Below are 27024 nucleotides of genomic sequence, written 5' to 3'. Positions count from 1 at the left end.
AGCTCGTGATCTTAACCTTCTCAGCACGAGGGGCTAAGGAATGATCAGGCATTTTCCTACAGAGATTGGAGAAGCAGGATCTCTGGACTGTTCCTGTCCTGGTTCCCTGAGCTCTTCCAACCCAGCAGTATGATATTGCATAAAGGAAAAGAGAAACAAGCAAGAAAGTGGGAAATACTTAGAAAATCTTTGGGAAGGGTTTGTAGAGAGTGATATGTATGCAGAATTATTCCAAGTGTAAAAACAGTGGTATGGTATTTTTAAAAAAAAAAGAACAAGCAGCCTTGGAGTCAATGGTGCAGAATGGAGATATGCAGTTTCACGGTTTGAGTAAAGTCTGACAATTTATTTCATCTTAACTGCTGCTTTTGATTCATCTAAAAAGGACATTTCTTTAGCTCTCCCTTGTTTGAGTTCTAGGGGTGGGGCAGTGGGGGGTGGTGTTGGTGGGGAGAAGGTGCAACAGGACAGCTCTTCTGGCTTCCTATGCCTTTGTACCAGGCCACCTCAAAACTCAAACCGATCCACGTGTGAACCAAGCCTCGCAGCTACTTCACTTTTGAACCACTGGTTATTTTCTTTTCTGAAAAAGCAGTTTTTGAGCCCTATGCCAAAGTCCCTCGAACATTCTAAAAGAAGTGATATTCCTTCACCAACTCAGTCACTTTGGACTTTTCTCTAGAATTGACGAGCAATTTTCCTTCATTATATTTGATGATTGATTTCCTCAGCTTCTGGCTTCCTTCCAAAGTCCAGCAGAGAAGGGGCCATCATCTCAAGGCTCATTCAACTTTCAGCTCCTGCTGCAAATATATAGCCAACTTATTTTTCCTCCTCCATCATCAGCTTTCATTGTGCTATCTCTTCTTGCTCATTCTTTATCAGGACCTCTGTCCTGTGGAACTCTTAACCTCCTTAAATCTTCCTTTCCTCCTCCAGTTGGAAGATTTCCAATCCTGAGCTTGGCATATTCCAATCACAATTTCTTCATTTGCCTTGTCTTCTCTCCCAATCTTTCAACTTCAGCGATGTTTCTGGAATTCAGAAAAAATGATGGCTGCTGTGTTTTTTTGTCAAACTGCCCAACAGAAATGGTGGAATTTGGATTAAATTTAAAGCATTAGAAATTTTGAAGGGTCAAGGATGTGTGTTAGAGCGCCAGATACAGTGAGGGAGGAGAAGAGACCCTGGTAGGTTTGGGGAGGAGCTAGAGAGCTGGGAACAAGGCAATGTGGGGGTGCAGGAGGTGGTGTAGAGCTGGGAGCAGGGATTAGAGAGCTGCATATGCAGGCGGGAGGGTAGAGAGCTGGGAACAGGGGACATGGGAGGTAGAGAGCCAGGAACAAGCTGAGCGGTGGTTAGAGAGCCGGGTATATGGGAGGAAGCGGACTTAGAGCCAGGAACAGGGGAGCCGTGGGAGGGGGTAGACAGCTAGGTATAGTCAAGGAGTGGGGTGGTAGAGAGCCAGAAATGGGGAGTGGGGATTAAAGAGCCAGGTATAGGGGAGGAGGGGGGTGGGGAGATTGTGGTAGAGAGTCAGGAACAGGGGGATCAGGAGGTGTAGAGGAGGTGGGGGTTAGAGAGCCAGGAGGTGGGTGGGGGACAGCCAGGAGTGGAGGAGGAGGAGGTAGAGCAAGGAGTGAAGGGTGGACCTGGGTATAAGGGAGGAGGGGGGGGTTAAAGAGCTGGGAGAGGGGTTGGAGCCAGGCATAGAGGAGAAGTGAAGTAGAGAGCCAGGAGTGGTGGTGGCGGGGAGGGGGGGGGGGTTGGAACCAGGTATAGAGGAGGAGGCCAAGAGTGAGATTCGGTGGAGCCAAGTATAGAGGAGGAGGGGGGCAGGGGACAGAGATCTTAGTATGGAGGAAGGCGATGGGGGCAAAGAGTCCAGTACAGAGGAGGGGAACATGGACCTAGATTGGTGGGTAACGGGCTGGGGGAAGGGAGTGGAGGGCCAAGTACAAGATGCCAAGATGGTGGGTGGGGGTTGTTGGGGTGGATTTGTGGGGGCGAGACAGTGAAGAGTTAGGGGCAGGGGATAGATGCTGGCTGGCGTGTTGTTATTCAGGCATAGCCATTCAAAATATTCCACAACCTGAATAAAACTAGATTTACCAGGGTTGAGAAATGTCCACATTTTGGCAGAGTTTTGACTTTTCGATTATGAAGTTCTGCCCTTTGAAATGTTTTTCCAATCTCTACCTCCCCCAGCATGTCTGTCAAACCATATTTTTCCTTCTGAAACGGATGGAAGTGTTCTGATGGTTGGTGGACGGGAGTGGGAAATTGTGCTCAATGCATGCTATCAAGGGGCCCAAAGAACCCATCCCAAGCGAGTTGTGGAGGGAGTTTCGAGACATTCACAGTCATTAGGCAGGGGTTAGTTAAAGACACCGATGCAGTGAACACAACAGGGATTCCACGGGTGGTCATTCCTGGTCTCTCAGTTTTCAGACTTTTTTTTGTCTTCGCCCATTCTCATCCTAGCTTTGAGAAACATTAAGCCTTGTAGAACAATGGTCCTCCAAGGATGTCTTGCACTGATGTCAATGATTCAGACATGACTCTGTGAAGTTGTGTGCCCTCTACTGTGCCTCATTTCGGACCTCTGGAGACTTGTTAATTTGATTGGACCTTGTGTGTGTGATTGTACTGAAACGGTTATAATTTCTGAATCAGTTTACTGGCCGCGGTCTGACAGTGTATTGGCCTGATTTGGCATTATTCCCATTCCATTAATGCTGATAGCGGAAAACCAGATGCACAAACCCTTTATTTGCACTGTGCACTGTTGGGTTTGTGTAATGTTCATGTATCTGTGTGGGCACCAGTTTTAAACAGTGGATAAGTGATGCTGACTGGCCAGAGATGACTCACCCCCTTTTGTCCTTTGGCCTGTAACTCCGATAGAATGCTATGTTCAGCATGTGTCAAAATCATTTCTGGATTTGGACAGAAACTATTGATTGCTGGCAGATGTTGAAACCCTTATGAACAGCAGAACAAAGATTTTCAGGAGGAGTTCTTTCTGAATCTCTCTGCACAAAATGGCTTAAAGTCAAATTTTTGAAGAGGACATAGGTTCATTAGACTAGAGTTTCACTTTTTATTTTTTAGGCCTTGAGATATGGCTCTGGAACCTCTTCCAAGCGGCCATTCCTTGTAAGTCTATTCTGGAGAGTGCTGGCAGGCTATTGGGTTGGTTTCTGTAGAATTAATAGTGGACTTGAAACGTTAACGCTGTTTCTGCTGCCACAGACTCTGCCACACCTGCTCAGCATTTCCAACACTTTCTGTTTCTATTTCAGATTTCCAGCGTCTGCAGTATTTTCCTTCTATTTGTCTCTTTTTTTGCATGGATTAAGCCGAAACGTGCCCCTTCCAATGTCCCACAGGTTCACCACCCCTGCTTTCAATGGTTCTGTCTACAGAATTAGTGTTGAGCAGTATGGTCATGTTCTTGTATAGTGTCTTCAATACAGAATTTGCCATTGTCCACTTACACTGATAAAGAATTGGGTTATGCAGAGTTCAGTGGAAGTACTTTTATAAAATATCTTTCCATGTCCCTCTTCTTGTGACCTCTGGTAGGGTAAGGTTCTCAGGCTGTTGCCCAATTGGAGATGCTTGATGAACAAACCTTGTGGCTGTTGTCGGGTTCTTGACCCTTCTGTATCTGTCTCAGCCATTCACACGCATTCTTTCCAACTAACATCAGTGGGAAGCAATCTGTACCAGACTCCCACAACTCCCCACAAATCCTGGGCACCGAAGCAGATTGGAGAGCCTCAGCTGAGAGTAACCAAATTCACCTACATCAGGCATTGAACTGGAGACCTTCCGGAAGTTTCCTTTGCAGGTTTTGTGGTAGAACCTTCCTTTAGTAGGTCATTGCTGTTTCTATTTTGCATAAATAATTGAGAAGATGAGTAAGGCTGCTTGCCTGAAACATTTGCGTTTCTTGAGAGCATGCTTTGATGTGTCAATTAAATCAGATATGTCACTTCATAGTTGAAGGCCTGCTGGTCATATGTAATATTTATCACTCTGAGTGCTCCATTATAAATAGCTCTATTTGGATTCTGAGCTCTCCCAGCCAACTGTTGTACGAAGATTTCCCAGCAAACTGATCTACGCACCCAGAATGATACTGAACCGGATAGAGCATAAAGTCCCAGTTTCAATCCCTAGCCTATGCTGAATTTGCTAGGCTCATCCATTTGAGTGAATACAGTTGGCCAGGGTGCTACTGAGTCTGGAATGGCCTAGTGCCAGCCTGGCTGGCTTTCCACTGACCCTCTGCTGCTAAGAGACTGCAACTGTGTAAATGTTGGTGAGGAGAATATTGGGCTTGACTGTGTTGCACCTCAACATCGACACCCCGCCCCCCCATCCCCCACCACCACCACCCCCCACCCGCTGAGTTGCATAGCTGGTTAGCACTCGAGATCTATGATCACGTGATCACGTATGAAGAGTTTGCTTATTTGGTTGAGTTGTCAGGAGATTTTGGCTCTTGTGGACTGGCTCCTAGAAGAACACCATGCTCCCCCCTCACCCCCACCATCCTCCCTTTTACAGAACTGACCATACTAAATGCCCTAACAGAGAATCCTCTCAATTGGAGCTGTCGAGTGTTATATGCTGTAAGCTCCCAAGAGTAGAAATTGCTGGATTCTTTTTGACAGGTTGTTACAGAGTCAGATTTGAATCCTGCATCTATGAGCATGTGAACCTGGTCTGGTATTAAGAGAAGTGAACTGGAGCAGTTCAGATTGTGATTGATTTGAGCCCACTATCAGCTCATTTGCTGTCATGTTAGAGCTTGCACAAAGATTGTGCATAAAATAAAATCATTTGTATCGACATCACACCATTTACAACCTTAGGTCCTAAAGTACTTTACAACCAATGAATCACTTTTGAAGTGTAATCATTTTTGTAACGTAGAAAACATAGCAGCCAAATTGTGCACAGCATTGTCCCACTAACAACTGAGATAAATACCAGACCTGTTTGCTGTCGATGTTGACTGAGAGATAAATATTGGCCAGGAGTCCAGGAAGAACTCTCCCTACTCTTCAAAATTGTGTCTTCGGAACAAGGCAGCAGAAATAACATGTATGTTAAAACTCTCCATTATGTGGAACTGTACACCTGATAGCATCTGGAAATACTTAACATGTCAGGCAGCATCTATGGAGTGAGAAACCAAGTCAATATTTTAGGCCCCTTTCTAAGAAAAGGTTATTTCCTTCGTGTGTTTCTCTTTGCCTGACTTGCTGAGCATTTCCAGCGTTTTCTTGTTTCAGATTTCCACTACCTGCAATATTTTGATTTTTTTCTGTCGGTTGATTGGCAAGATACTCTCATACTATATTCTTAACATTTTGCCAGATCAGCTAGAAACACAAGACGACAACTTCAATGTCTACGTATATATTTTATATCCTATTTTGTTGCACCTCTTTGTTCAGCTTCCGGATGGGAGATGTGCAAGAGTATTCTGGGTGGCTCATCGGGGATTTTCAGTGCAAGTTGGTCAGAAGGAAAAGCCCATCTTCTTCCACAATCTCGATGCATTGTCACACCACTGCCTTGAGACCCGGCCTCCCTCCCCTTCACTTTCCTGCGCAGGATACGGTTTGCAAATTCACTCCCACTTTATTGTGCTCCAGCCATTAGGTACGAGCAGGGTGACCACAGTGAACCAGAGTGACAAGTATGTGGGAGGCTGGGGTAGGCAACCCCCTCAGCCCAGCTTGGCAATGGAATCATCCTGGCATTGTTTACCGTGCTTCGATCAGTGTTGCCTGGGAGACTGTGCTCTGGTGACAGCAGCTGCATGCGGAGCTGATTGTTTAATTAATCTGTCAGCTTAGATGCAGAGACGCTGATTCTTCACACCAGCCAAGGAGCAATTACTATCGTCAGAGTATAATGGATGCAGGTGTTCTGTGACTTGGCTTCTCAGGGAATGTGGCTCCTTTTCTGATCTGTCAAATTACAGTTTGATCATGATTAATGGGAGTGTTGGATAAAATAGCTGGAGGAATATGGAATATCTTTACCTAACAATAGAATCCATGTTTTTTAAAAATGTTAATGGCCCTTGTCTACAGCAAGGCTTCTTTCAGCTGACTCAGAATCCTTTACACGTGTTTACTCCATGCCTGTTGTGGAAGGTTCCATGCTAATGTGAATCTCTATGGATCAGTTGGTGTAGGAAAGGTAGGAAGGGATGGGTAAAATGCTCAATGGAAAAACAGGAGGCTGCTTGTGGTTTCTTCATAATTAGTAGACCACTAAAACAGACTGCATGGCAAGAGACCCATCTTTTTAAGCTTCCTGTTTCGTCATGTCATCCACAGGTCATTAATTACAGAGCAGTACAGGCATTCTGCCATTTTTCATTTTGCAATTTTGGACTTTTTCTGCTGTGAAGATGATCGATCCCAATGCACCACTCAAATTTCCACCTTTGACCAAGCCATCCAGGTGATGGTGAGTGAAAGCTCTCTTGGAGGGGGCAGGAATCGAATCCCAAATTAAATTACCAATCCCTCTCAGCCATGTGTGAACCTTTAAGTAATTCAAGTAGCATTGGTCAAGGCTGGGTGCACATTGCTTTTGCTGTTGGTCACTGGAGAAGTGTATATATCAGGGTTGGGAAATTCCATTTAGAGTACATCTTAGACATTGGTAGTACAGCTGGTGCTGTTCCTGTTGAAGTCAGGACTTTCTCAGCAGCCTACATGGAATCCTTCGAGAAAATTCTTTCTATTCAGGAAGGACATTAGGAAGCAGTTTTTGACTAGAGTAGTAGAAATAATTAATTTATTCCCCCAATGGCTGTGAATGATGGATCATTTGGAGCCTTCAAATCTGAGGTTTCTTCCACTGACAAAGGGAGCCTTATTTCTTGAGGGCTTGTCTGCGTTGTGTATGTATGATGGATTTGAACCTCAGAATTGCTATAAGAGAAAATACCAAGGTCCACCTGGTTTGCCTTCTACCATTGCCTTGTAGCAGTCTGCCTAATTAAACTTAATGGGCAGAATTTTTCGCTCGGCGTGTGGGCACACGCCCAACCCACTCAAACGTGAAATATCATGCGATGACGTCAGGTGAACATCCCAATGTCATCACGCAGTCGTGTGATATTTCATTTGGCAGGCACGCACGAGAGTCGGAAGCACACCCGCTGACAATTAAATGGCCTATTAAGTCCTTTAAAGTCGTAATTAGCTGAGATTTTTCATTGCCCTTCCATTGTTATGGTTGGCAGGCAAATCGGCTATGTGCATTTTTCAGGAAACGTCACCACGGCAGGATGAGGTTTCCAATACTAGTTTTAAAAAAATAAAAATATTTGGACGGAATTTTCATCATCCATATGTTCCGGTGACTGATTCTGATGTGTGGGCATTTTTTCCCAGTTTTTAAATTTTTTTTTTTTGTATCTTAAATACTTCAGCTCCCTGAAGCAGCTCTCTGCTTTCAGGGAGCTTTCATTCCACGCTCCCCTGCGCCCGGGCTGACTTCAGCACTCACCCTCCTTTCACTCCCACCCTGGCAGTGCTGAGCCTTTCAGCGCTGCTTTCACGCTGGCTGTTAATTGACCAGCTAGCGTAAAATCGCAGTCAGGGGCCCGTTCCCTGGCCACTCCCAGGCATGCCTATCATGGGCGCCCACCGAACTGAAGATCTTGCCCAATATAATTTACGTAAATTGACACTGTGTAGTAGCTTTTAGCCTGGACAAGACTGATTAAATCTGAATGGACCAAAAGTGCAGAGAAAGCCGCACTTAAATTCTGTAATTCTGTTTACCTCATTTGCGATTAATTGTGGAACTTCAAACAAGTGCACTGCCAGTCCTTGTCTGCTCGCTGTTATTTAAACAGGGAAGTGTTCTGAATACCTGAACCATGACTAACATGCCCAAAAGTGATTGCAGGCACCCTACAACTCAGCTCATGGGTACTTGGAGACTGGGGCCCACACTATTCAGGCTTGATTTCTGGATATACTTTCTCATGATCTTTCTTTACTTGAATAGTTGCCTTTTCCATCACTCTGCTCCAGTTGCATAAGGGAAATCAAATCAGCATAGCAAGCACTAACATTAATTATTTAAAGGTGTAGTTTTAAGTGCGGCTGAAAAATGAAAAGCAAGGTCTCTTTCACTCTTGCTCAGGATAATATTTCAAACCAAATTTAAAGTGGTGGGGGGAGGTAGAATTAAACTATAATAAATTAATAGATGTAACCTGTTTTTACCAATCACGCTGGGAAATTCTCCTTGCTCTTTTCCACCCCCCGCCACCCCCAAAGGGGGTTATCCTGGGGAATTCTTCTATGGCCACATGGCACCAGCCACCTTCCATTGTTTCATGTCATCCTCTTTGTGCTGGTGTAGATCATGAATGTTAGCAGGCTGATAGACCATGGAAGTCATCACAGCCAAGCCTGACTCCCAGCCGCCCCACCACCACCATCTCGGGCAAGTTAGGATGAGAAATAAAGTGATGCCTGCACCCCAAGAATTAAAAATAACATACTTCACAGACGCAATGAGGAGCAGGATGCCAGTTGCTTATGTCCCTGGTGGTCTAAATGTGTACGGAGGAGGCATAGTCCAAAGGTTAGAGCCAGGAGTGAAATTAGGAAACACTTCCACGCACAGGGTGGAACACGTTTGAACCGCTCTTCTGCAAATGTCGCTTGATGCTAGATCAGTTGTTAATTGTAAAACTGAAATTAATCGATTTTTGTTAACCAAAGATATTAAGGGATATGGGGAAGAGGTGAGTTTAAGGAGTTAGGTCACAGATCCCATTGAATGGCAGGCTGGAGGAACTCAACTGTTTCCAGGTTCCCAAGCCCCTGTCTGAGCACACATGGGTGCTGAGGTAAAGTGCATCACTATCCTGACTCAAATTAATAGAAGCTGCAGGTTCAACCTCTTTGGTCTATATGGCTGTTGGACATGGTTTTACCATGAGGCAACATATTTGAAACTGGAATATTTTTCAGTTTACAGTGTAGGAAAAGTAGTGTGTGCATATGCAGATCTTGGATGTGGAACAAAGCAAACACCAAACTTGTGATGCAGATAATTGGTCATCATCAATTAAGTTTTGAGATTTGCAATAAACGAGAATTGTGCATGTTCAGTGCCGTTCATTTATTGTTTTCTTATTCGTTCAGGGGAAATGAACATCACCAACATGGCCAGCGTTTATTGCCCATCCCTGATTGCCCTTGAGAGGGTGCTGGTGAGCTGCCTTCTTGAACTACTGTAGTCCATCTTCAAAGATTTTAGGGGTGACCAAAAGCTTGATCCAAAGCTTGGGTTTTTAGGAGGGTGTTGAAGCACGAGAGGGAGGTGGAGGGGTTTCTGGGAGAGAATTCAAGAGCATGGACCTGTGACCTTGGAGCCATTCCATTACTGTTGGAGTTGAGCATCTAAGAGGCCCTATCACGTTCAAACATTTTGGAGAGGAAGGGGTTGGAAATGTGGCGGTGGGTAGACAGAATAAGTGTGCTTTTGAAAAGGGTGGGGGTGCGGTGACGGGGACTAATTACAATGTCAGTTAGAATTTGAGGTCAGGAAGGCAAGTTGCATGTTCATTTTGGTAGGAATGGGGTCAAGCGAGGAGGAGGTTGGTCTAATGGACAAGATGGGACAGAACTAAATAAAAATTATAGGCTCGGTTGTGGGGAGGCTTGGCTTTGTAAAGATGGGTTGGGGGAAGTAGCTGAATGGTTATTCTCTATCATGGCACCAGATAATTCATAAGCATTTAAGACATTTAAGGAGGCTGTTGATGTTGAGAAAAGGAGCCAGTGCTTTCCTTTGTCCTCCAGGATGATCATAGAACAGTGGTCAGTTTTGGTACAAGCGAGTGAGGACTTGGATGTGGCAGAGTTAGATCTGGTCATTGTAACTGAAATGTGCGGTGAAGACCCCAACTCAAAAAGAGCCTAAAGTCTGGTAATGTGCCAGCCTTTTGTTGAAAATCATCTGAAAACAAATTCAGGGTTGACAGGGCTCGTTTGACTGCTCTACACTTGAATATCGACACCACTCTAGTTGCTAGGAATGTGTGCCCTGGATATCTCTTGAGGATCCAGTGACAAGTTAGAGAGATCACATGATCAGCCAAAGTGCATTCATGCTGTCACAATCCTGTGCAAGGGATTGCCAGATAGCAGTTCCTGCACATTTCCCAGATGTGATTCTCTGAACACAATAGAAATCTTGAGCAGCAGCAGCTATTGGACTGGTGACTTTTCTCCCAAGCAACTGTTGTTTTTAATAGCTCATAATAAACATGAAGGCTTATCTCACTCATCCAATCATTTAGGTGCAACTTCTGTCCATTTCTAGCTCCCACTGGCTTAATGTTAGTGTTGTCAGATATTTTGCTCCTTTTTTTTTGATTTTAAGTATTTCAATTTGTATCTAGCATTGTAGAGAACAGATTGTCATTTGTTTAACCCAGCAGTGTGCAGTAGTTGCTCTCCACATTGGGTTTTAGATGACAGTTCTACCTCATTTACAGTTCCCATTTAACAATCTGTTTTGGTTAATATTTCTGCTTATTTAAGATAAAGGATCTCAATAGTTTGGTCCTTGCAGGATGGATGCTTTTCAGATCCCCAGTTTTACCATTCAGCACTACACAGTCAGGTTTAATTTGGATGTGAAATAAAGATCTCTCTATGTTACATCAACAATATACCTCAATGCCAAGAATTTGCTGCTGTACATTTACTAATTCTCTATCTCTGGGAAGTGTGCCAAAATGAATGGAGTTTATCGCTTGGGCCCTGTGTCCTTTGGGAAATGGCTTGGCTGTAGGACCATGACATGATCTTAATCCAATCAAAGTGCAGTGTGCTGACCCAGTACCCCACAGCATTTATTTTTAGGGACGCAGCCATCACTGATTTGCCTTCATGCCCTGCTTTGCAGATCACTGGCAGTTAGTTTGCAACAAGCTTCTACTCTGGCTTTGGCACGATTGACCACTGCTGCTTTAAAATGTGGGTCTGTGCCAATCTGCGAACTGTCTATTCACTAATGGTGAGTAGCGGGAGTGGGTGGAAGATGGTTGGGGGGTGGGTGAGGAGACCAAATCCCATTAGATTTTACGCTGTTAAACACATAGTCGGCTCAGCAAGTTTCTGTTTTTCCCTTATCGCAACAAAAGATTACATTTTGTTTACAAGATTCGTGCAGCACATTGATGCTTTGCCTTTAACAAACCTCCCCCCATCTTATGAATTTAGGGAGCTATGACTTCTCAGTCCCACACCAGCGTCATTTGTTGCATTTACTGTCAGGGCAACAGTAACACTGTATGGTAAGTCACTGCTAGATCATTCTGCTTCAATGCCATGCATCGCTCCTGTGTGGTCTTAATTCATTGCCTGGTTTGTTCCCACTGTACATTGACCTCTAGGTTTCACTCTAGAATTAGAGTTAGAGGATAGGTGTTCTTGTATAGGTGTTCTCATCATAGCCTTCACAACATCCATGTCAGGTGTTCACATATATTAAGAATACAGTAATCACCAATAGTGTCAAAAATGAAACCTAAACTAAACAGCAATATGTAAGTCAAAAGCCTGCCTGTTTTAACCAGGAAATTCAAAATATATTGCAGTTCTAAGCTTGGTGCGGTTGTTTGGCCAGGTCTTTGAATTCCAAAGTATTTCCCCCAACACTCACTCCATCCTTTTCCACAACTGGCATGTGTCAATTCGCATTTACCATAGCATTACCTAATGCAGTTATCATTCAACACTGATTTGCCTGCCCTGTCCTTGGATCTGCACTAACTGTGTAACTTATCAGATCAATGATCTTTCTCAGGCAGATGTTTCTGCAAAGCCTTCTAATGAAGAGAGCTTTTCTGCCTGTTCTGTGTCTGAGAAATACTTGCGGTTAGTTGAAGTTCTCTGATCAAAATGTCTTCTAATTCTGTTTTGCTTTCAAAATGTACCACTGTTTTCACTGCATTTTATAGATAATAAAATAAAGCAAGCCTTTATTATGATTACACTTTCAACATAAGGAATAGGAGCAGATGTAGGCCATTCGGCCCCTGTTCTGCCACTCAATAAGATCTGTTTCATATTTCGAATTCCACATTCCCATCTACCCCCAATAACCTTAGATTCTTGTTAGGCAAAGGAATCAATCTACCTCTACTTTAAATATATTCAATGTCCCCGCTTTCACCACCTGAGGAAGAGCATTCCAAAGTCGCACAGCCCTCAGAGAAAAAAAGTCTACTTATCTCTGTCCTAAAAGTGCAACCCTAAATTTAAAACAGTGCCACCTAGTTCTGTACTCACCCACAAAAGGAAACATCCTTTCCACATCCACCTTGTCAAGACCATTCAGGATTTTATATACTTCGATCAAGTCACCCCTCACTCTTCTAAACTCTAGTGCAAACAAGCCCAGCCTGTTCAACCCACTCATTCCAAGTATCAATCTGGTAAACCTCCTCTGAACCACCTCCAATGCATTGACATCCTTACTGCCCACAATTCGAGATGTGACCTCACCAATGCCCTGTATAACTGAAGCATAACATGCTTACTTTTATGTTCGATTCCTCTCATAGTAAAGAATAGCATTCTATTAACCACCTTGATTACGTGCTGTACCTGCATACGAACTTTTTGTGACTCGTACACTGGAACACCTAGATCCCTCTGCACCTTGGAATTCTGCAGTCATTCTTCGTTTAAGTAATATTTTGCTTTTTTCTTCTTCCTGCCAAAGTGAACAACTTCACATTTCCCAATTATACTCCATCTGCCAGATTTTTGCCAACCCACTCAACCTATCTATATCCATCTGTAAAATCTTTGTCTTCTTCACAACATACTCTCCTATCTGTCTTTGTGGCATCAGCAATCTTTCAGTCTTTTAACAGACTCAATTAACAGCAAAAGCTAAAAGTTAAAAGTTAATGCAATATCAAGATTAACCCTTTCCTGAATTAGAGTTTGAAAAACTCTGACCAGATATGACTCAAATTGAAAGATAAAGTGGGAAGGAATTACATTGCACCAGTGAAGCTTTTAATTGTCATTTGGTCTTGCCACTGAATGTTCCATATCCCCACAGCTAAGCTCAGGGAAAAAAACTCTTGGGGAATTGGGAAGGAATTTCCCAGATAATTAGATAAGGCGGTGAGTCTTAACTTTCCTTGGGAAAGAGGGTGCTGCTAAGAAAGATTCAACATGTCTGTGTTAACTTTTTTTTATACTCTAGGGCCTCGAACATTGGAATGTTCCCCCTCGACTCCCACCATGAACTCCTATTTCTTCAAGTTTATGATCAACTTGCTGAAGCAATTCAACAACGAGAAGCGTCTGCTGGAAATACGGGGGGCCTTCATCATCCGGTAGGTGCACAGTTTGTTATATCATGTTTAGCGATCTGGTATCCATTTTCCTCATATATTTTGAAGCATTCATGCTATGTTTTGAGCATAAACATAATTGAGTCAATGACCTGTGGAAAGTTTTAATAGGAAATGCAATTAACCTTGTGTATGTTTAGGATGCCTTTAAGTTCATCTCATCATTTTGTGTTGACAAGATGAGGAATATATTCAAACTAAAGGGTGCCTAATTTTTCTGCTGTCCCACACATTCTCTTCTAATTGACCTCAAATGTTTTAACCTTCCCCATTGCCATGCATGGTATTGGAATTTTTTTTTATGTTTATCAAGGTGAGGCAGCAATCCATGCCCAGCATCAAGTACTCTCGTATGAATTATATCAGAGCTTTGTGGACCGTAAAGCTCTCTACCATAAATGGGCTTTAGTATTTGAGCTCAGCCTAGAAACATAGGGAATTACCATTCATTGTGGATCACTGTAATGTGAAGACTCAACATAGGCATAACCCATTGCATGCAACTGTAATTTAGCAACAATGGTCCATTGAGATAGATGGTGTGAGATGTAAAGCCTCACTGGTGCAGTAGTGAGGGTCACTTTCTGAGATTAGTGTTAATTGAGTCTTGACATTGGGCAGCGTTAAAGGGAGCTTTACTGTGTGTCTGTGCTAAGCTATGCCTGGTCTGAGAGTACTTAAACTAGCATGGTACATCAGAAGAGGAAATGTTCTGACCTCCCTTAGGCAGTGTAACTGAACACAAACGTTCACCAAATAAAGCAAGCTAGCCACCAGAAGCTTTATGCATGAGCTCTGATTATCTGTTCAACCACCAGTTGCATGTTTCTGCTTTTATGGTTGGTTCGTCTAGAGATTTTGATTCCATGATACAGGGATTCTTTAAGTGCAGATTTGCTGAATTTTGTTTGCTAGCAGGATCATTGGCTTCCCTGTGTAGGCCGGGTACTGACGGGTGGTGCAATGAGAACACTGATCCAATCCTCCTGACAGAGGGCCCTTTTAAAACATTTCTGGACTGGCCAAGGCTTCTGTACAGCCACCCAATGTCAGTGGGGTTGCCAAGACCATCCAGGCTGCAGCTGTGGTACAGTCCAAACAATGATTCACATTGTTAAGGTGTATCTGCTGGCTAAGCTTAAAGGTGGGCTTAAATAACTCAATGACAAGGCTATTGCTTTGGCTCTGTGACTTATGCCCATGCTAAATAAAATAAATACAACCTAGAAGTGAATAATAACGGATGGGCAGTTGATTCCTTGTGGATTCAAGCAGCTACGATGCTGGAAGCTTTTTCTCTCATTGCCAGCTTTTTGCTGGGCCACTGAATTTACAGCCTCATTCTCTCCTGATTTACAAATTTGTACAATTTTAATTTCTTATGTTTAACATATTATTGTACAGAATATTGTTCAAAGTATTATCCAACTCTGCTACAGGGTTGCTTTTAAAATTATTAACCCACTTTTGTGAAGAACTGGACAAATCCTTACAACCAATGTGTTCTTCTCCTTGCTTTATGCTGGTCTAGTTATCAGTAACAGTGCACTGAGGGATTCTTCCCCAAATACTGGAACTTTACATCAAAGAAAGAGCTGGCATTGATATTGAGTCTTTCACAATCTCAGGATGTTCCAAAGTGAGTCACGGCCGTAAGAAGAGTGAGGCAGTGCAAGTCCCAGCTTTTGAGTAGACCCACACAATAGCCAGTCACTTACTTTGCTATTATGAATTTCCTGGTAGATTCGCAGTCCAGTAACTGTAACCCAGAGAATTTAGGCACATAATTAGCAAGAGACAGGTTTTGAGAAATCTCGTGCCCTCCATACAAGTGTAAGAAGTGGTCCAGGAACTTCAGGTTTAAAGAAAGAAATCCTTGCCTTGATATAACACATTTCACAACCTCAGGACATCTCAAAGCATTTCCAGCTAGTCAAGTACTTTGGGTTATAGCCACTGTTATGATGTAGGAAACACAGCAGCTAATTTGCATGCAACAAGCTCCAACAAACAACAATGTAATAAAGATCGGATGATCTGTTTTGGTGATGTTGCCATCATCAGCTGTGTCACCTTGGACCAAAAGACTAAAAGCTTTATTCCCCCCGCTTCCCAACAAGGATACTCAATGTCTCATCATTACTTCTGTCCCAGTTTAAATTGGTTAGTTCTCCCGATTAAAGCATTTGATTCCTTCCCTTAAATTACACAATCACAAACTTGTTCCCATCCCATAGTGTTTCTGAAATGCAGTCTTACTCTGGTGCATTGCCTGTCTTGCAGGCATTCATGGTATTTATAGCACTAGGGAATCTATTGTGCAGCCTGTTTCTAATTAAATTGAAAAATGTACATTCTTTTTTAGTGTAGGACATGTGCTCACTTTTTACACAGGTTGCAACTTTAGGAATTAGTGGGCAAAATCTGTCTTTTCATTCATTTGCGTATGTAAACGAGGTTTGGTGGGCATTTTTTCTATTAACATGGTCCTGGGTTTTGATCAAAACCTCGCTTATAGTTTTTTGTTATTGGTGCAACTCTGAATATTTGGACTGACCTGACATTTAACCCAACATCACAATAGACAAAAAAATTGTGGATAAAGAAAACGGAACCTTTCACATTTTGAATGGTTTCCTAAGAAACGGGTGGACAATTCCCGTAAAATGTCTTTATTGTCTCTCCACACTTGATGTGTCAGCAGGATGTTCAGGGTTTTAGCACTAACCCCATAGGATGAGCCTTCAAAGTTGCTGATTTCACTTTTGGCTGTGGAAGATGACAGCGATTAATGCCCTAACTGTATGAATAATGGCACTGACTGTCCGAACAGATGGTTATGCTTGAGATTTTTATATAATAGAGTCCCCTCCATTTTGACTTTAAAGAATCTGCCAAGGCATCTTGTGCTTGCAGGAGTTCTATTTACTCTGACTGATAAACCCAGTTTGCCAGGGTAGTATGTTTATCCAATCACTGTTTAACTTGATGAATCTTCAGGCTGTGCTGAGTTAGCTGATCTCAGTCATGGCTACAATTGTGGTGCTAAAATTCACCTTAAAAGTCCCTACATAAGAGAAGAAAACATCTTCCAGGCTCTTGTTCCTGTTTGCTCTCTATTGAGCCCTGCTGGAAAGTTTGCTGATATGGACATTAGTTAAGGGTAGCACTGAGCCTGCCTTTAGATGACTATGGTTGAATAACCTACTAACATTCATTGTCTAGACTTGGAGATGAAGCTTGGCTACTCGATTGAAACATCAGAGGGCTGCCTGATTCTATTGCTTTTCAATCCCATCATACTCATCTCACCTCAAAGTCAACAAAAACCTCTCTCAGCTCATCCTCAGTCCAGTGCTTACTGACATAATCAATGGCTCTCTTTCTTCCGTTGCTGCCACCCTGCACTCAAGACTGTAAAACTCTCTCATCAGCCTTCCTCGGGATGTTCAATCCGATCTCTACCCTCTGCCTAGCATTGAGACTACGTTGATTAAAGCCTCCAACGTTATCCTATGTGACTGCCCACAGTGCATTATCCCTCTTTATCCTCCCCATAGCTTTTGGCAGAGTCCATTGCTCCATTCCTCTGCACTGTCTCTATTCTGTGTCCCCCCTCAGTAGAACTGCCCTTGCTTGGTTTTACTCCTACCTCTTCCAACGAATCAGACTTATATTCTGTGATAAAAGCTCAAAGGTCACAAACCTAAAATATTAACCCTGTTTATCTCTCCACTGATACTACTGGACCTGCTGAGTCTTTCCAACGTTTTCTGTTTTTATTTCAGATTTCCAGCATCACAGTATTTTGCTTTGGTATATTTTCTGCAATGTGTTCCCCTCCCTTCCCCCACATAGTCAGCTCAGTGTGTCCAGCTTCTCCTCCTTTGGCCCTCTTCTTTTCCTTGGCTGCATGCTACCTCACTGTAGCATTTATGGACACGGAAACAGCTTTTGCGTGCATGCTTATAACATCCACCAGTAACTAGTTGCCGCCACTCCACTTCTTGATCATTGCTAACCTTTTTAGCTGCTTAGCTAGCACCAGTTCTTGGATGAGCAAGAATTACTTTGAACTTAGTGCTGAAAGACCCGAGCCATTCAACTTAGCTTGTACCTATCCACCACTCCTCCCAACTGACCCTCTCCCCCTCTCCGGCAGTTTGCTTATCTGATGATGTGCATCATTGGTGTACTTTGTTCGATCCTCCACTCACTATCTGCAGCCTTAACTATCTCCATTGCAACTGCCACTGCAACCCATCACCACCAGTTGGGGGTGATGACTGAAGGCATGATGAGGCTTTTAAAGGAGGGAAGCAGTGCAATCTCTTCAAAGGTGGAAGGATGTGGTAGGTCAAAGCTGGCAGGCCTAAAGTGTGTATGTGAGATCTAGGGGTAGATGAGCTTACAGAGGTAGGGATGTACATGGCAATGGATGTAGTTGTAAATGGGGACCAGGATTTTTAAGATTGTGCATTATAGGAATAGGAAACTAGTAAATATTGGTGAGTGATGGAGGCTAACAGGTTGAAAGTAGAGGGTGTATGAGGAGCATTCAATCCTACTTTTGTTAAGCATTCTTTGCTCTGCTATCTGTATAAACCCCTCTGCTCTCTTTTCCTTCAAAAACACCCTTAACACCGACACTTTGATCTGGCCTTCAGTCACCATTCTTTGTCCTTTATTTACCATTGCTCAGTGTTGGGTTTGTTTTTGCTCCCACCCATTGTGAGGCACTTTGTGGTGTTGGTTTTTGTAAAAATGCTGTACAGGTGCAAGTTGCTGAGATCAGAACCCAGTTAATGCAGCATTGATTAGCAGTGAACTTTGGGGGCTTCCTGATCTGCATGGATCAGGTTTATGTGGGATTGACTGTATACCTCTGTCCAATTAAACAAAACTCTGGGTGGTTATTAGGCCCTGAATTGAAGCTCCATGCCTGCTGGGCAATGTTGCCTGCCTGCTTTTTTTTTGTGTAGCTGGGCACCTAAGTTTGACTAAGTAGGTATTTTTTTCCCAAGAGCTACATCTCTGATGGAGCCTTTATTAGGCCTTCTGATGTATTTCTTCGATTGGATTCCTGTGTGTAGCGTATCCCTGCTGTGAGTCAGAGATCACTGCCACCACTGAGATTAATTGGAACTGTTATTGCCTGTCAAAGCTCACACAGCTTTATGAAGCCTGCGTTTATGTGGAAAATCGGTTGTCATCACATCCAGACTTTTTAAGTAGTGGTCTGATGTGGCATCCATGGAAACGGACTGAATTTTCATTCCAATGTACATCAGTAAACAAAATCAGTAAGCTGATATAATCTGGACATTAAAAGGTACAGTAGTGATATAATTACACATTTTGTGGCACTTCAATTCCAACACCCATGAACTCCACTCCTGTTTGTGCTCGTTCTGTGTTTAGTCAGGAGCAGGTATATTTTGACAGATGTTGCAGAGAAACACACTTGGTTGTCGACTAATTGGTTTTCAACCTTGTTGAAGAAACAGTTGTCTCCGGTGAGTTTGTCTCATCAGTGGAGGGCGTCCTGCTAACACAACAGAGTTTTAATCATCTCCTATGCTCCTCGACAGTTAATCAAGCTACTGCTCTCTCACTAGAGCGGAGGGTTTGAGATACCTGTTAAAGGCTTCCTGGCAAGTTGACACTAACTTGGCAGAGTTTATAGTTCAATTAAAGTCTCCCCATGATAGCTTGAACTTTTTGCTGTTATAAATAGAGCACTGAAAGGGTTTAGTAAGTTGTTTCTTCCTCTGACGGTATCTGATACTCTCCATCCCTGCCTGAGAAGGTCCCCAGGCATCCTGCTCAAAAGGCTCACTCAGTTCCACACTATAATAGCTACAGAAAGAAAAGCTTGCATTTTGCAATGTCTCCAAAGCACTTTCCAGCCAGGGAAGTGCTTTTGAAATGTAGTTATTCTTATAATGCAGGAAATGCAACCAATTTGTGCACAGCAAGATCCCAAAATGATATAATGACCAGATAATCTGCCTTTTGAGTGGTGTTAGTCGAGAGATAAGTATCACCAGGATGCTGGGAAGATTTCTCACGCTCCCCTTCAAGTTCGTGCCATGGGATCTCTTATGTCCACCTGAGACGGCAGACAGAGTCTCAGTTTAACAGTAATCCTAAAGATGACACCTCCAACTATGCAGCATGCTCTCGATATTGCGTTGGGAGCAGCAGCCAAGCTTTTATGCATAAATCTCTTGAGTGGGACTGTTTACAAAAAAAAAAGCTGGTGTGTTCTTGTGTGTTCTTGCAGTCACAGTGCTTGAAATGGGAAACTGGCACACTGCAAACAAAGAGAATTCACGTGGGTGAACATCAGCCTGGCCTGTCCATGTATATACCTAGTTTTTAAAGGCAGCAGTCAAATACAGGAGTTTTCCTGTCTTTTTTTGTCTCTCAAAATTACTGAGCTGTTGACCCCCCCCGAGACCAGACTGTCCAATTGAAAAGGCTGAGGCAGGTCACCAGATTCCTCTGGCCTTGGCTCCAGCATGTTCCCACAGTAGAATGGCTGAATTTCAGAGCTGCCACATCCCATACTTTGGCACCGCTTGAAGCCTACAGTGTGGCACCCAAGTACATTCACGTCAACCTGCTGGACAGGAGCAGCTTTGGGCTTGCTGGAGGCCTGAGTGTTCCATATACCCAGCTTAACACTGGCTTCCCATTCCCCAACATATTCAACTGGTTACGGGGAGAAGGCGGGATAATGGGGTTGAGAAACTTATCAGCCATGATTGAATGGCGGAGCAGACTCGATGGGCCGAATGGCCTAACTTCTGCTCCTATGTCTTATGGTCTAACTCCAACTTCTTGTCCTTTAAAGAACAAATCTAACCTAATATGAGAGCCACATCACCACTAGTTGTCCAAATGCTAAAGAGCAAGATTTGTCTTTGATTACTAACACAATCTCACTCCAGTTCATCTCCTCCATCTGCTTGTTCTCCTTATACCTAATTGTGAAGCTCTTGGGACATTTAAAGGTGATTTATATGAATGGATGTTGTACTGGGATACAGAGACGTTTCCTCATAATTATTCCTTCATTGTCTGGCCCCCACTTCAATTTGTACATCTAGAAGATGATTAAAATTAACGTGAAACTTCAATCGTACATCATTTTGAAGGCGTCTAAATGTTTCTAAAATGGGAAAAAATAGTATAGGCTACAGAAATGAAACATAGGCAGGTAGATTGTCTAGCATGCTATTTGCAACTATCTGAGCATTTATGCTGGTGCCACATTCCTTTGCATTCTTTGGAATGGAAATGTCATTTTTTTCTAACTGCGTCAGTGCTTTAAGCTAACCACATATTGCATTAATAACGTTGCAGACAAAATTAAATTTACAGGAAGAATTAGAATTAGGCAGGAAGAAGTTTGTCTTCCTGCCATCTAATGAGAATAATGACTGTGACTCTTTAACTCGGGTATATGGGGGTCATTAGCTTCATGTTAAAGTTCAAAAACCGAAGTGAGAACTCTCATGAGGGCTCAGTTGGTAAAGGCCAGTGTGTAACTGAGGCAGACAGAGCAGAAGATCCGAACACTATCCCTTATTTGTGCTTAGCTGGCTGGTTTCAAATGGGGCCGCGGTAAAGGGTTCTTTACCATTGGTCTTTGTGCCAGAGGATTATGGCAGGACCCTGTTGAAATTGAGAGAGGACAGGCTCAGGCTTAGCTGTGAGTCCCTCCATGCCAACTCTCGCTGGCCTCGTGCACGAAGAATGATCTTGTGGGTGAACCTGGTGCCTGGGGGACTGCTCCTTCAGGATCGAGAGCGGGGAGGGAATTGACCCAGAAGAAAATTAATCGTATTGTTAAGCGGTGTAATTCCATGAATCTCCTCAGATTTTCCCCCATTTGTTTTGTCCTAAGAATGAGCTTATATAGAAATGTTCATGTGTCTGTAAAAGATGATATTACCTTAAAGTCACAAAGGCATTTATTAAATGTTGAAAGACCTAATGAACCTGGAGGGAGGACAGCTATGTGATGTGACTCGAGAATTGGTGAATATATAGGGGAACACTGGCAAATCTAAAGCCAGATCGGAAATCAGTAAAACTTGTACAAGTATAATACATGGGTCAAAACACCATTGCTGTCTTGTTGTACACCTTTAAAAAAGAGGTGTCCAGTGTATCTGGTTAATTTTGAATTTGGGGGAGATGGTAATGTCACTGGACTCATAATCCAGCTATTGCTCAGGAAACATGGGTTCAAATCCCACAACAGCAGCTGGTTGAATTTCAATTCAATTAATAAAATTTGGAATTAAAAGTTAGCCTCAATAATAGTGACCATGAAACTTTATGAAAGGAAATCTGCTACCCTTACCTGGTCTGGCCTACATGTGACTCCAGACCCACTATAAAGTGGTTGACTCTTAACTGCCCTCTGAAATGGCCTCGCCACTCAAGAAAGGGCAGTTATGGATGGACAACAAATGCTGGCCTTGCCAGCGGCGCCCTCATCCCATGAAAGAATTTTTTAAAATGTGGCACTGGCACAGATGAGTGGGATATTTGTTGCAGTCCTGGGAATGTAATCCGTTCCACATTATGGGTCAAGCCTGAAAAATAATGCGTTGATGCTCTGGAGTCTTCACTTTTAAGGTCCCAGAGAACTTTGAGGTTTAAAAGCTAAGAAGTTGACCTTGTGCTTTGGGAAGTAGTGCTTATGCACGAAATGCTGGCATATGAAAACAAAACATATGGAATAAGGGCATGAAGTTTTTTTTTTGTCTGACCATGTTGCACAGGGTCCCTGCCAGAATTAGACATTGGAAAGAAGGAGGCTTGATGAGTTGAACTTGTTCTGTATGTTTGGCCCTTGTACATCTGCACTCAGTCCACAAGCACCAATTCTCAATGTCAGAATTCTTGGAATTTCCTGGTGCGTTTTTATGATCTGCTACACCAGACAGTGTCAATACTTTTGATAACAGAGCCTAGCTAACCGTTCATCACCTGTCTTGAATATCCAAGGAGATAGTTGGGGATGATGGGGACAATGCTGAGAGTCGGGATGCTTGTGAGGGGAATGGGGTCAGTACTCTGCCTATTGTAAACAGCCGAAGGGATGTTTGATACGATCCGCCAGTCATTGGACATATGGCCTACATACCTGGCATTGCACCAACACTGAAATTCCTATACCACATTACTCATTTATGTGGTAAGCAGGATGTCTTTTTTGGCTTGATGGAAGCATCCTGTTAGTGGAAAACATCATTCATCTTGCCTGTGCATAGTAGCAGCATGAAATGACTACACTTCCAGGGTAATTCAAAGTAGATTGAGCACTTTTCAGGACCAAAGGTGGCAGCCTTGGGCCCATTCGTGAGTATGAGCAATACACTGAGCAATGTCCTGTTCAGGGTAGCCACTATTTGTGCAACAGGTGAAGCTCGCCATTTCTGACTGTACTCAACCAACCTGTACTTGCAAAGCTCAGAACATAATGGCTAACGTTAGCAGTGATTCCAAGATTGGACAGCGCTGGCTGAACAATCCCAAAAGTGCTAAGAGTTTCACTAACCACCAATTTAAGATCATCAGTCGGGTTCGCAATGCAGCTCACTAATGCTTTCTCTGTAGGTAAAAGGAACATGTCCATGCATTGCACATCTTTTGAATTAAAAATGCCATGGGGGAATAATCATTCCCGGGTACATTCTCCATGGCAAAGCTTCGACTTGCCAGCCAATCAGCATCCTGTTATATTTTCTATATATTTTATTTTTCCATTCTGAGTGGATGCTGCTGACAGGACCAGCTTTTATTATCCATCCCTAATTTCCCTTGAAAGGTGGTGTGGACAGCTGCTTTCTTGAACTGCTACAGTCCATGTGGTGTAGCTGCCCCCACAGTGCTTAGGAAGAGAGTTCCAGGATTTTGACCCATCGACAGTAAAGGAATGGCAATACATTTGCTAGTCAGGATGGTGTGTGGCCGGGGGGGGGGTGGTGGCTGGGGCTGGGGAGAGGGTCCCATGTGTCTGCTGCCTTTGTCCTTCTAGGTGGTTGTGTCATGGGTTTGAAGGTGCTGCCGAAGGAAACTTGGCAAGCTGCTACAGTCCAACTTGTCAATGGTGCTCACTACTGTCACTGTGCGCTGAGTGAATGTTTAAAATGATGAATGGTGTGCCAATCAAGCTGGCTGCTTTGTCCTGAGTAGTGTTGAGCTGCTTGAATTATGACAGAGCTGTTGGAGAGTATTCCTTTACACTCTGACTTGTGCCTTGTAGATGGTGGACAGGCTGTGGGAAATCAGTGGCTGAGTCACTTACTGCAGAATTCCCAGTCCCTGACCTTTTTTAGCCAAAGTATTTGTGTGGCTAGTCTAGTTATGTTTCCGGTCACTGGTGACCCCAGAACTTTGATAGGGGTTCGATGATGGTAACAGTGTTGAATGTCATGGGGAGATGGTTAGATTCTCTTGTTGAAGGTGGCATGAATGTTACTTGCCACCTAGCACCCCAAGCCTGAATGTTATCCAGGCTCTGCTCATGCAGACATGGACTGCTTAGGAGTTATGAATGAAACTGAACACTAATCATCAGCCACCATCCCCACTTCTGACCTTATGATGGAGGGAAGGTCATTGAGAGTTGGACCTGGGACACTACCCTGAGGAACTCCTGCAGTGATGTCCTGGGACTGAGATAATTGATCTCCAACAACCACAGCCATCTTCCTTTGGCCTGTGTGTCTCTCCAACCCATGGCAAGTTTCCTCCTGATCCCAATCAACTTTTTTGCTGGGGATGTCATATTTAGTCAAATGCTACCTTAAGGTCAGTGACAGTCACTCTCGCCTCACCTCCTGAATTCAGCTCTTTTGTTCAAGTTTGGACCAAGGCGGTAATGATGTCTGGAGCCAAGTGATCAGTGACACCTTCCACCACATTGCTGCTGATTAAGAGCAGGCTGCTTGGGCAGTAATTGACCAAACCCTGCGTTTTATGGATGGGGGAGTTTTCTGCTTTGTCAGACAGTTGCCAGTGTTGTAAACGTACTGGAATAGCTTGGCTCTGAAGTGCAAGTCTAGAGCACTGCAGTTGGAATATTGTGGAGGCCCATAGCCTTTCCCATATCCAGTGTGTCCAGCTGTTTCATGTGGAGTGCCATTCATGACTAGCTGTGAGAGGACTGCAGAGCTTTGATCTGATTCGTTGGTTGTGAGAATCGTTAACCACTCCTGTTTTCTTTCCACCCCTTAGTTTCTGTGGAGCTTGCTGTTGTGTTGTGCAGGAATGAAGCTTCACAGTTCTGCAAAGCATGAGCCGATTCAGGAGATTGTGAGCCATGTAAGCAGAACTTTCCATCTGTTGAGACTTTTGGGTGAAGGACCCAGATCTGGAGGGCAGTGAAGGACGCACAGTAAGCAGTTAATGATGAAGTGACGTTGAGCTTTGGTATTGAAAAATTGTAGGAAAAATGAAAAACAGAGACAGCAAAGGATATCCACAGCTTTGAGGCCTTAGAGGAGGATATGGGTGGAAGAAGGATCTGCAGTACAGAAACAAGGACAGCAATTGAGATTTCACACAACATGGTGAAGTGAGGAAGGGTGAGGGGTGGTCACTGAATTGTGTACACATTGTCCTGGCCAAAGCAATAGTAAATTGCTGAGAAAAGATATATTATCAATCAATAGTTTTAGGGTTACCTCCTATAGAAGGCAACATTGACATAGGAACCTGTCTTCCATCAGTGGAATGGCCGAGGCTGTGCCAATGATGGGGGATTGATGAACCAGCATGTGCATCAACATATTGAACAAATGAATGATTTATAGCACTCCCCAGCTCAAGTTTAATGTTAGATAAATGCATTTCTTTGTCTGAATTGAATATTTAATGTGCCTGCAGGTAAATGGCATTTTCTTAATCTGGTGAGTAGGTATTTATAGAGCAAACCGCCCCTTATGAGAAAGAGAGCAACTGGACTTTACAAACATACCAGCTGCATGAATACAGCTCCATGGTAATATACTAGAGGTAGGGAACTCCACATACAACAATGCCCAAGAATGATTAGTATGTTCCCAACTGCACCCATTTCCACTTTGTATGGCTAAAAGCTTCTTTTATTAAAATTTTGATGAATTGCTCGTCAAAATGAATCATCCCATGTTTTAAGGAGGACTGTGTTCCAGTGAGTAGCCTGTTAATGTTAGAATTTGGAAAGGGATGTGATATGTACAGTTCTTGGTACTTATCAATTGACCTTGGCTAGTGTTGTGTGCTTCTGGTAAAGACTGGGAGCTGCCATTTTGAGTAAAACACTTTCTTGAGGGACAGTGTAACGAAAAAGAGACTTGCATTTACGTCACGCCTTTCACAACCTCAGGAATTTCCAATTGCATCCAAAAAAGCACCTTTGAACTGTAGTCCCCGTTATAATACCGGCAAAGCGGCAGCCAGTTTACACAAAACAAGCAACAATGACACGAATGCTTTTTTTGTTATGTTTGTTGGGGAATAAAATTAGCTAAGATTCTGGGGAGAACTCCCCTACTCTCAAATGGTGCCATGGGGCCTTTTACATCGACCTGAGAAAGCTGCCGGGTCCTCGGTTTAATGTCTTGTCTGACAGTGTGGTACTTCACTGAAGTAACATGAAAAGGATGTCATGGACAGAAATGCCCAGTAGTTCAGTGGAACTTGTGTGCTCTCAGTTTGCCTCTAGGTACAATAACTGCAGGAGTTGGAGGGACATAACAGAGAGGGCGGACCTTTCCCTCTGTGTGTTAAGACATTACAGTGCAGTTCAACATTCAGTAATATACTTGGGCCAACTTTATTTTTAGGGGACTGGTCTATACATTTCAGGTAGTTTAAAAATTAAATAAGTTTTCATGACATAGATGTTTCTCAGTGCATCTGGCCATGGATTTATATCTTATCCTGGCCTTCTATCGCTTTCCAGGTGTCAGTCTTCAGCATAGCAGGCTGCCTCCTGGATAATTCATCCACAGGAAGTAAACCTTTAAGAATTTTCTTCAAAAAATGGATTTCTAAAAAATTTTAATTTCATAGCAACTGGTGCTGGACTGCAGTTGCCCAGTTAATGATAACTTGCCCAGTTTGTCCAGTTTTTTAAACACACAGAATGTCAGCAGGCCATTTGACTAAGGTGATATCACAGTTTTTTCTTGCCCTCATCCTTAGCAGACATCGACCTGTGACCTTGGGTTACTCGATCGCCTTTAGCACCAGGAACCGTTGCTGTTCTTTTTTTCTCTTCCCCTATCCTCCACCAACCCCCCACCAGCCCCTGGTCCAGAAAAAATACTGAGCCTAATGTAGCCCAGCTAACTCAACAACAGTGAGCAAATGACAAACCAGGGACCCTATGGCACAGCATCATAAGGTGACACATTTATCCACCAAGTCATGGGGGCAGAGGAAAGAAATTGGGAACTAATTATTTGAAAATAAGTGCAGCATCTATGTCCTATATGTAGCAAGGAATGGATGTTGAAAACCTCAGCTGAGCTGCAGAGCCTTGGTTTTAGGCCAGTAACATC

At 43.3% G+C, this 27024-nt stretch overlaps 1 protein-coding gene across 7 annotated transcripts in view; it reads left to right on the top strand.

The window, feature by feature from the left end:
- The window catches only part of vac14 (vac14 homolog (S. cerevisiae)), a 449264-nt gene that overhangs the window by 253806 nt on the left and 168434 nt on the right, over positions 1-27024 (top strand). For all 7 annotated transcript variants that reach the window (XM_041191735.1, XM_041191734.1, XM_041191731.1 and 4 more), the window contains exon 15: positions 13300-13432. In XM_041191735.1, the coding sequence (XP_041047669.1) occupies positions 13300-13432 (133 nt within the window). The remainder of the gene's footprint in view (positions 1-13299; positions 13433-27024) is intronic.

Source organism: Carcharodon carcharias, chromosome 7, assembly GCF_017639515.1.
Source record: "Carcharodon carcharias isolate sCarCar2 chromosome 7, sCarCar2.pri, whole genome shotgun sequence".
Lineage (NCBI taxonomy): Eukaryota > Metazoa > Chordata > Chondrichthyes > Lamniformes > Lamnidae > Carcharodon > Carcharodon carcharias.
Note: the sequence above shows the minus strand (reverse complement) of the source record. Positions and strands in the feature narration are given on the sequence as shown.